The sequence below is a fragment of the Cavia porcellus genome, unplaced genomic scaffold (assembly GCF_034190915.1).
Source record: "Cavia porcellus strain 051 isolate PalLab524CR breed Dunkin Hartley unplaced genomic scaffold, mCavPor4.1 scaffold_15, whole genome shotgun sequence".
Classification (NCBI taxonomy): Eukaryota; Metazoa; Chordata; class Mammalia; order Rodentia; family Caviidae; genus Cavia; species Cavia porcellus.
The window spans coordinates 60,015,027-60,026,642 of record NW_026947498.1 but is presented as its reverse complement, the minus strand read 5'-3'; the positions used below and the strand labels follow the sequence as shown (position 1 = coordinate 60,026,642).

The window sequence follows — 11,616 nt, the reverse complement described above, 5'->3', positions numbered from 1 at the left end:
CGTTTTAGTTTTTATCTTAAGCAGAAAAATTACACTTTGTGTTTTATTGGCATCCAGTTTACACATAACAAGTTCAAATTTTACTAACTGCTGTCACTATACATATTTAATCTTAACTTATAAAACTTTGGTAATGGAGATTACATTACAAAATACATGTTTCAAAGAAACCACAAAAATAATTCAGTTTGTCAGTGATCGTTTTTGTAGATTTCACACAAAGTTTCAAGTTTATAATCCAGTCACTCTTGCTTACAGTCAGACACTCAAACTTCTTATCCAGAAAGCCACTGGTAGATAGAATGGTACCACTAGGTTAGCAGGGATCCATTTTCCCTCTAATCAAGTCAATACTTTCATTGCCTACAGGCATCTCAAAAATAACTTGTGTAGTAAAGCTATATAACTTTAGTGACTGGTAAAAGAAAATATTTAGTTACAGGTAATAGTTATTCAAATAGTAACAATATATGCACCAGATCTGTAGATTCCAGAGAAAGATCTCAAAAGGACAAAATAATAAACACTTCCTTAAGTTTTCCTAACTCCTGAAAGAAAATCTGATTTCAATTCAGCTCATAAAGTCCTAACTTTCATGAACCACTTTTACTGAGATGTAAATGCCTAAAAACTTTTTATGAAAGAGCCCAAGCTTGTGTGTCACTTCAGTCCATGCATCTCTATTGGGCCATACATGCCTCTAAGAGCTAAAGTTCTGTGTCTGACTTACAATTTACTAAATAAAAAAAGCAACACTCATACATAAACAATGAAGCCACCGTATGTGGCTACTAAAATCTAACACACAAACTATTTTCAACCAGATGGGTCACTCTCATGAAAGACTGCTACACTGAATCCAAGCTTAGTTCAAGTACTCATTTGATCTATATACTAAAAGTCTCAATTTTAACATAACCTTCTGGTTTTTTAAAAATCACATGATGCTTCTTCGTTTTGAGCACTGGTATACTACATATATCCTTTTCCTAAATTGACTCTTCTGCCAAATAATGTATATAAATAGGCAAGATGATTTCACCTCTGATATTTTAATAAAAAATTAACTTTTTCATCAAGACACATTGTGACTAAGGAACTTTCTAGATAACATGCATTTTCAAAACATGTGATGGCTAAATTTGCATATGAAATGTATGAAAACACTAACATTTAGAGGATAAAAACCTAGAAATGTGGATATGCCTAAAAACTGTCCTTTCAAATTGGTAATGACCATGCTTTTTATATTATCTTCTTTAGTCTCATAAACCACAACTGTGAAAGCAGTCTGTCAGATACATACTGACTCTGTGCTAACACACAAATTTAAAGGCTCAAACTGCAAACTCAACTATAGGAAAAAAACTACACTACTCAAGTGTCTCGCTTTCTTTTTGTGTAACAGAATTTCAATTCCGCAATGTTTCACAGTTCACTATGAAATTCATAGCTTAAAAATGTACATAAGAGTGAAAAAACAGAGGTCTTAAGGCCATCAGAGAACAATTACCAAATATATGTTATTAAAAAAAGTTCATATTAAAAAATCTCAATAAGAAAATAAAATATTCATAGAACAATTAAAATCCTTCATCTTCTGCTTGTCTTCCAGATGTTTTAGTTCATGAATCACTAGCTTCCAACAACCATGGCAGTCTTATTTTTATTTAGTAGATCAAAGGTTTTCTGAAGCATAATAAGTGAGCTCTTGAGCTGCAAAAGAATTTTTCAAAAATCAGATTATGTAAATTGTTCTGATTATTGTATGCCAAAAGTTTACAGTAACATTCATAAAATTTTGTTTATATAATAAACATTGAATAAAATAAAACATTGACTCAAATCACTGATTCTTTAGAATATCTGCTGTGAATATGATTGTTACAGAGTTCTTTCCATTGGCTAGAGTACTACATTTTTTTCTACTTTTTTTTTTTTTTAAACCAAGTATCAAACTCATGTTTGCCAGGCAGGTGCTGGCTGTCTGCCTACTTCTGAACAGAGGAACCCTGAATTGTGACCAGCTTGACATACAAACAATTTGGGTTATTTAAACCTTAAAGGGTTCTGGGAAAAACATTACTGTGGGAGCCTTGAAGCTAGAAATTGACCACACATGCAAGGCTGGAGCATGATCATCCCAAGAACAAAGAGTGCCTGGGACAAGCCACCTGAAGAAGCTGCTTCAGTCCAGAGAACACCTGGCCCCAAAACAATCTAAACAGTGGGTTGTTATGACAACAAGGTGTCATGTGACATTAAGTTGCTAAAAGGTATAAATAAAGGCCCCAGGAATGAAGGGCCAGTACCTTTCCTCCCATCAGGAGGATAAGGGCTCCACCTGACCCATGCTTCATCTCCTTTTTCTCATCCTCTTGAGGTCCTTAACCCCAAGAACCTCAGAAGCCACATGGATCGCAGCACATTACAATATCTTTTCCTGTATGAGTTAATTGAGAAATCCTGGACCAAAGTCTCTTAAGACACTGAGATCTGCTTGTGTACAGGAGAGAGACTTTTGAAGGCTGTGTAGAGGAGCCTGCACCCTCAACTGACAGCCTGAGTTACCACCAGCCCTCGGGGACAAACTGAGTTCACAAGTCAAGGGTCCTCTGTAATAGTCTACCTTCCAAAAGGTTTATTAATGAGATTATCCAACATGAAAGGCTTGTTTTGTTAAAGAGTTCCTCGTCACAGTCCCCTAAACAACTCAAGTTCCTCTGCTGGGCCATTCCTTGCTATTATGCTCATATTCCTCTTTGCTTACCTAAAAATTATCCATATATCCAATATTTCTATGTAGTTTTCTCTAATCCCCTGTTGGGCGCAGGCGCTCAACATACCATACCCCAGCCGGGACTAAGGACCACGCCAGCTTCCGCAATGCATTACGTTCCTCTTTAAATTAGCCAACCCGTGCGCACCCCGCACTCTACTCCGTACTCTGTGGCAACTCCTGATTGGCCACAGCTGGATATAGTAGCCAGAGCCTGCATCCCATTCCCGCCCTGCTTCCTTGTGGCAGCCTGTGATTGGTCACGGCCAAATATATAAACCAGAGCCCGCGTAAATAAACTAGCAGTTAACTGTCGTCTACAAGAGCATCTCCTGTCTCCTGTTTCATTGGGGCTGTGCCGGTCAATCCCCCTGCTTTTAAACTCTCAGATCATTACCTTTACTACTCAGCAATGTGAAACTTAATTTTGTATTTTTTATAGTCTTTAACAATACACATGAACATCTGACTTCTTTAATAAAACTGTAAGCAACTTGAGATCCAGAAACATGTCTTCATTCAACAGTTATTTACTGCTTATCTATTGCATGCTGGACAGTGTAATAAGCACTGAGTATTCAATGCTGACCAAAAGTGACTCTTTGCATTCCTAGAGTGTACAAACGTATTTTAGTGTCCTAAAATAAGTACATACATAAATATTTTATTACATTTTTTGACGAGTATCGTTTTCTGAAATGAGGCTCACAAAAAGAAAATTAAATTTGAGCCTGGAGGAAAACTGAACTCTGTTGAGCATGATCAGTTTGGCATGCTGCTGCTCATCTAGGTAAAGACACTAAAGAGGCAAGTGACTGCCTCAGAGTTCAGGGAAGTGACACAAGAGTTGGGAGCTGGCATTGTTTAATGTGTCCCCTTCAAACTTCACACAAATGTAATCCCTAGTGTAACAGTAGTAAGAGGTATTGCCTTTGAGAGAGGAAATGTTATAAAGGCTTTGCACTCATTAATGGGCTCTTACAAAAGGGCTAAAGGGAACCAGCTATGTCCCTTTTATGCTCTTTGGTCCTTTCTGCCCTGTAAGAACACCTAGATGGCACCATTTGTTAGGAATGGGCTCTGAATCTGCCAGTGGCTTGATCTTGGATGGCCCAGCATCTAGAACCGGAAAATATATGTTTATAAATGATCAGTTTCAGGGCTTTTGTTATAGTAGCACAAATGGACTAAGACAACAATCATAAGTAGATCTAGGGTGATTATTTAAACTTGGGGAAGTGGTGAGGTAACCCAAAGGGAAAGCAATAGAGGAGAAAAGAGAATCTTAAGAGATTCCTAGAGCATTTGGACCAGGAAGAAATCAAGTAAAGGAGACAATCTTAACCAGCAAAACGTTTTACATCATTCTAAATGAAAAAAGCCAGTCATAAAACGCCACATATTCTGTGAGCTACTTACTTGAAATGACTTAGATAGGCAAATGTGTCCTAATGGAAAGTAGGTTGGTGGGTGCCTGGGTGGAGGGAGCAATTGCTAATGGCTACAGGGTTTCTTTTGGACTTATACAAATACTCAGGAAACAGTGGTGATGGGTGCACAACTTTGTGAACATTAAAAGTTCTTTAAAAAAGTGAAATTATGTGAAATACATCACAATAAAGCTGAGTTTTTAAAAAGACTGTTAAGGAAAAATTACATACATTTAAAGAAAGGAGTCGGCTCTGTCAAATGCTAACACTATAAGATGAATACTACTAAAGGGATATTATTTTTACACACCAGAGACTCTTCTTCACTTTTTTTTTTTTAAATCAGTACCGGGGATCGAACTCACGACCACCTGCTTGCAAGGCAGGTGCTTATGCCACTGAGCTAAATCCCAGCCCCCACACCACAGATTCTTGCATCAATATTAATGAAGGAGATTATGGGAGAAGAAAATCAAGCGTAAGTGAGCTGAAGAATAAAGTCCCAGAGCTCCAGTTGCACAATCGGTTAGCGCACGGTACTTATATATAAGAATGAAGTCCCTAAAAGCATAAATTTTTAAAGGCATAAATCCACAAAGCAGAAAGAAGAGTAAAGGGAAAAACAGCAACACAACCTTGGAAACTAGAAATCACATGGATAACTTAACTGCTTAAGGAAAAAAGTCCTAAACTAACAACAGTAGGGAATGCAGAACACAAAAGCAAGCTGGAAGACTTCATCAGGTGTTGGTGGGCAAGAAAACGGGGGCCAAAATAAGAATGATTTGTAAAACTTTGGGCATATGATAACTCCTACTATGTAGGCAGAAGTCTAGAATTTTATTTTCTGGACAAGATAAAACAAATGTCTCTAGCTGTCTGGCCTGCACTGGTAAGACAGTGATACCATAACAAAAATGGTGAAAAATTGTGAACTTAACTATCCTATCCTATCCCTTCTGCCCATCCTCTCCATCTGTTCCACTCAACTCCTAAAAACACCAGTGGCTAGTCTTAATCCTTCAGGAGAATGAGCATCTTTTCTGTGGGACTGACCACCCTCTGACAAACTGACCTGAAGGTGATGATACCAGGATTTCTCAACCATCCATTGCAGCCAGATCTATAACGGAGCTCATGATCTCCAGCCCAATTCATCTGTTAAGAATCTTACATGCTCTTAACAAATGATCCACATATGCAGACAACTGCCAGATATCTAGAGATCCTCTCAAGACAAAAACTAAGGAGGAAAAGAATTGTGATGCAAAATGAGTATGAAAGAAGAAAAAAATTGTCAGTAATATCCTCAGAGAGCTAAAGGTATTATAGTTTTTAAAATTACCGCGCTACAAAAAAGAAACAACTCAGAAAAATAATAGCTTTTGAAATTAAAAATGTTAATAATTGAAAAACTTAGAAGAATTTGATGATAAAGCTGGGGATATCTTTCAAGAAGTAGGACAAAAATGCAAAATGATGGAAGCTAGGAAAAAAAGATTATACAACCCACCAGAAGGCTGACATCCAAATACAGGAATTGTAGAAAGTCAGGGCAGAGGAAATAGAGGGAAGACAATCATCAACCATATAACTTAAGAAAATTTCCAAAACCATACAACGTGAATTTCCAAATTAAAGGATCAAGGCTTTGACTTTGAATTCTCAATAGTAACACTGGAAGGCAAAAGACCATGAAGAAATGCCTTCTAAATTCTGAAGGAATATTATTTCCAATCTACAAGTCTATTTCCAACCAAACCATTCATCAAGAGAAACAAGAACATAAATTCTTTGTCAGATAAAAGTATTTATCTCACACTCTTGGGAAGCTCCTCAAGAATGTGCTCCATTAAAGCGATCGTGTATCTCAGTGGCAGCATGCTTGCCTAATAACGCATGACACCCCAGCATTGGCAAAAATAAAAAAGAAAGGAAAACATGGGACACAGGAAGCAGAAGAGACAGGTAACAGGAATCTCCAAATGACTCCATTGAGAAGATCGTAGGAATCTGAAGTGTTTGGAGGTATGGGGGTGGTGAGAAGAAAGAAAGAAAATCAAATCCTTGTTTTCTATAATAGTCAAAAGATAATGTCTAAAGCTGAAAAGCTCAAGAAATGGAGAAAAGGGTCCTGAGACGGCCATTTTTGTGAACAAACACTTTATGCAAACTACTGATTCCGATGAAGAGAAAGTGGATGGGCTATGAAGAGCCAACTAGTGAGAGCCAGAGTTAGGCAACTCTGAAAAAACCTATGAAAGGAAGTGGACAGAAATAAGTGAAAGGGAAGGATGTGTGTTTGTTAGTACAGGAGTCAGGGAGCAGGGCACGTGCTGATGGGAGACAAGGAATGGAAAAGTAGAGAAGTGAGGGGTACAGCTCACACATGCTGGGACTTGCTTCCTACAGGCAGAGGACTGCTTGATAAGAGGATTACAGGTATGTTATAGAAGAAGGAAGTTTCTCTTTTCTCCATAAATCATGGTTATTAGTTGGGAATGGGGAGAAAATGGAGGAGATGATGAAAAGTGAGAATATGACACACTCTTTGCTTAGGGCGAGAAGAAAAAGCTATAAGGAACTGCAGATGTGCACACCTGAAGAGCGCCTAGCTGAACTCAGCGGTTCCCTGCAGTGCCCATGTTATCCTAAAACATGCTCGGTAATTGAATCTCTTTTAAAAACAAGTATATACATAGAAGAAAACATGGAAGGAAATAAAATATTAACAGTCACTGGATCGGAATGTAGAACTATGTTCTCTTCTACTAGTCTCAGTTTTTCTATGATGAAAGCAAGCATGTTAAGCACGGTGGTGCACACCTATAGTCCTAGCAGTTGGGAGACTGAACTAGGAGGATCTCTCTGAGTCCAAGGTCAGCCTGGGCTACACAGAGAGTTTGAGGTCATCCTACATAGCAAGACACTGTGTCAAAAAAAAAGATGGATGTGTGTGCACACCTGTAATTCCAGCACTCTGGAGACTGAGGCTGGAGGATTATTGCAAATTCGACACCATCCTGGACTACAAAGTGAACTCAGGGCCAGCCTGAACTGCAAAGCAAGACCCTATTTCAAAAAGACAAAAAAACAAGCTGGGCATGGTGGCTGACACCTGTTATCCCAGCACTCAGGGGGTTGAGACAGGAGGATCGTTGTGGGTTCGAGACCAGCCTAGGCTACAAAGTGAGCTCAAGGCCAGCCCAAAGTGAGACCCTGCCTCAAAAGGACAAAAAAAAAAAAGACCAAAAAAAAGTAAAAACACAAGCAAGCATGTATTGCATTCATAACGGAAATATTAATCTTTATTTTTCATGGGGAATCTTAAATTTTGGTTCATGAACTAAGCAACATATATTGCTGATACTATGGTCAAGATCATAGCAAAACACTGAAATAATCTGTGTTAATTTCAACAAAGAACTGATAAAATATACACAGTTACACAATTCAGCCCTATGCAGTTATTAAGAGAGGAAGTTCTTTATATACTAATATAGAAGTATTCCTATATATATGGTTAAAAAATTAAATCCAAATAATTAAAAGTATATACAGTAGCTATACCATTTTGGAGGAAGTTCATTTTAAGCATATAATTGAATCTAGGAAGGTCAATGAAAGAATGAAATAGGTGATATAGAAACACCTTCAAAATCTATTATTAACTTAAAATCGAAGGTATTCAACACTTTTATAGAAAACAAAACCCACAAGTGCATATCTATATAATATGTATAATGCAGAAACTTTCTTCAAATACTGGTAAGTATTCTCATAACCAGAGTAATTGATCACACCAGTACAAAGGTACTAAATACTGGAGTACCGTGATGTGCCTACCTGTTCCAGCATCACTATGGAATCTCGGAGCACTCCTTTTAAACGATAGGCCTGATCTTTGTCCTTTTGACCAGTTTCTGCTCTTGAGAGTGTATCAGAAGCGAAACTGAAAGAGAAATAATATTTTCAAAATAAAAAAGATCAGCTCATAATCCTTCAGTTGAAAACTTTCAGTGCCCCCATAAACTGTAAACAAAACACAAAATTAAACAACAAAGAATCTATTTATGACTATAGGACAGCAGCAGAGCAGAATTTTTGGAACTGAAATTAGATCACATATAACTAAGGAATTACTGAAATAATACGATGAAAGTATGTGGGGATGGGAGACTTACTTTAACGATTTCTCTTCTTGGAGGTAGATACGGTAAAAGGACTGAGCAGCATATTCGATATTTGAGAGCTTCAGAAACAGTGTCACGTTCAACAGAACTAGCAGCGTCAAACTAGGCAGAGCAAATTTTACATGGTTAATCCACATTTATCCAGGCCTCATGCACTGCTAATGCAGAATATACATACAAAAACTTCAAAATTGTATATGATCCAGACTATTTTCCCATTATTTAAATAAATTATTCCTATTTTATTGAATAAAATAACTAAGGCATTAAGTGGATTCTAAAGAAAAAGAAAGCAACTAGTAACAAGTAACAATAAAAATCTTTCAATATCCCCCAACTCGCAGGTTGGGGCTGTCTCTGACATTTCTCCTCTCGCTGGCAGTTCCAGCAGCGTTGATGTGGACCAACAGCTCGGTAAGCTTTCAGGATATTTTTGGGTACTTTGGCTTAGCAATTACATGCTCATAATGCTGCATTTCGAAAGGAAATGAAGATCAATATAAAGCTGATGCATCTTATTTTTAGTAGAAGTAAAAAAAAAAGATATGGTATATATATATATATATATATATATATATATATATATATATATGTTCTCATTTATAATAGGCAAATATAATAGGCAAAAATGATATCAAATATAAAATGGTACATGTTAAGTGAACTTAATGTATTGGTTTTCACAGCAAACTTGTGAATGGATTCATACATTACTGCACATATACATAAATACAGAGGGATGATGGTGTAGCTAAGTGGTAGAGCTCTTGCTTAACATGCACAAGGCCCTTGGTTCAATCCCCAATACAGCAAAAAGAAAAACAACAATAAAATATTACATGCTAAATGAATTTAGTATATTGGTTCAGAGCAGACGTTCAAGTGAATGGATCCACAACTTGACACACATATATGCAAATATATAGGCAGCATCATTATCTCTCATCTTTCTCTGTTAAAATATTAATTTACCTTAAAAAACATATAATGGGGCTGTGGATATAGCTCGGTGGTTGACTACTTGCCTAGAATGTCAAGGGACCTGGGCTTGAACCCCAAAACTATAAAAAAAGTTGTATGTGTATAGTATGCGTGCATGTATATGTTACTTCAAGGTCAATATTAGGGATTTTGGGGTTTTTTTTTTTTTTTGGTACCAGGAATCAAACTCACGACCCCCACTTACTTGCCAGGCAGGCACTTATGCAGCTGAGCTAAAGCCCCAGTGTTAGGTTTTTATATAACTATTTAGTGAAAAGAGGATTTAAGAAAAAAGCTTAAAACTATCAAAAAAAGTATCTATGAAATTACTCTGGCATTGAAATAGTATGTAAATCAGTATATTTGAGCACAAATTTTCTGTGAAGGAATGCATTGCTATGTTACAAAATTGTTAAATAATGACATTGCTAATGTTACAAAATTGCGGTAACAAAACAGAAATTTCTATAAAACTCAAAGACATAACAAATATTTTCTGTCTAAAATCTATAATGAGAAAAACTGAGATAACAGTTTCACTCCAGGTCGGGCATGGTGGCACACACCTGTAATGCCAGCAGTCAGGAGGCTGAGTCGTGAGTTTGAGGCCAGCCTGAAGGCAAAGCGAGACCTTGTCTCAAAAAAGAAAAAAAAGAATTCCATTCCAAAATGCTATTACCCACAATGTATCACTGTGTCAACAAATTCAATTGATCTAAGAGGTCAACTTACTTAATTTTTTTTTTTTTTTGTCTTTTTCATTTTCATCAGTATCTGGGATCGAACTCACGACTGCCTGCTTGCAAGGCAGGTGTTTATGCCGCTGAGCTAAATCCCCAGCCCAACTTATTTAAAATTAATGCAGAACCGTAAGAATATTAGCACTCTAAATATGATTGGCTTAGGAGATTCCTACAGGGTGCCCTAAGATTCAGATTAATTGCCCCATTATTTTTCACCATGTGATAGTGTTTACATCAGAATAACCTGGATTATGTGCTTTAAAGTACTGATTCCTGATCCCTAGAGTTAAAGTCTATTGATTCAAAGCCTTTTTCTCAGTCTCTGGGATTTAGGGTCAAGAAATCTGAATTTTAGCAAATGCCCCAAGGGACTGTTATGTACAATAAAAAATAAGAATCACTGAGGATAAAATAGAACTTGGGGGGACTTTACCAGCACGTGTATATAAATATTTGCTTTAAATTTATAGAACTTACTACTAAACTACGATAGTAGATAAGCCAGATTGGTTACGAAATAAAGACATTTGTTGAATACGTACTTTGCATTCCTTCAAATTTAACAATTCTGAAAATCGTACATCAAAAACTATTCTAGGCCAACACTGATCAAATAGTGGTAATTTCTACCCAATAATATTCATTTGAGAACCAGATAAAAGTAAATTAAGACAAAGTAAAATAGTCACAATAAATACTTACAAAATACTCAACATCACAATAAGAACAATGTTAAACATTTCCATTCCCTTTTTCTTTCCTGCAGATCATAAAAAAAGGCTGTATTAGAGTAAGGATCAGAATTTAAATCTCACTTGAAAAGGACTGAAAAAGAGATTTTTAAAATTATTTGCAAAGACAAAGTAGTTTAGGGAAAATTCCCCACACCTCATTTTTGATTTCTGGTATCCTGAATAACGTGAAACAATTCCACAGTAAGAAAAGCTACAGAAGTCACGTTTTGACTATAACTTACCCTAAAACTAACTAAGCAATTCATACAGCATGCATGGCATACAGCTAAATACTATCTCTTCAAATAATAACTGAGTTCTGTTTATGTATAGTGTTTCACTCCTTACAAAAAAATCCTTATCTATTCACTGTTGTCTACACTTCAGTAGTGAATAAATATATTCATACACAGATATAAACCTAAAGAGGATTGATAATGTAGGAGGATGAGAAGGTGTGACAGCTTTGTATCTCTGAAAGGAGACAGTAACAGCAAAGGCAAATCATCTTCAGAATTCAGGGAGTAGGGATAATCAAAGTCAAATTCCATCTTTATAGTTTTCAGGCTGGATCTGAACGTGCCCAGGAGCAGTACACTCAAAGGTAGGAATCAAATGGCCATGGGTGCTAGGTAGAAATAATGAGAGAAGCAGTCCAGAAGGACGAGCCTGGCATTTGTGGTGGGCTCTGTGGCCAGCTAAGCAGCTCACACAGTCTGAAGGTGCCATGCAGGGATTTGGCTAGTGGGCTGTCAG

The 11,616-nt window shown here is 36.8% G+C and overlaps 1 protein-coding gene across 6 annotated transcripts in view; it reads right to left on the bottom strand.

Moving 5' to 3' along the window:
- Positions 1–2: 2 nt before the first annotated feature.
- The window catches only part of Gramd1c (GRAM domain containing 1C), a 139,153-nt gene continuing 127,539 nt past the window's right edge, over positions 3–11,616 (bottom strand). For all 6 annotated transcript variants that reach the window (XM_063224996.1, XM_063224999.1, XM_063224997.1 and 3 more), the window contains 4 exons: positions 10,829–10,886; positions 8,394–8,504; positions 8,056–8,161; positions 3–1,716 (listed from right to left, as the gene is read on the bottom strand). In XM_063224996.1, coding sequence (XP_063081066.1) covers positions 1,636–1,716; positions 8,056–8,161; positions 8,394–8,504; positions 10,829–10,886 — 356 coding nt within the window. In that variant the 3' untranslated portion in view covers positions 3–1,635. The remainder of the gene's footprint in view (positions 1,717–8,055; positions 8,162–8,393; positions 8,505–10,828; positions 10,887–11,616) is intronic.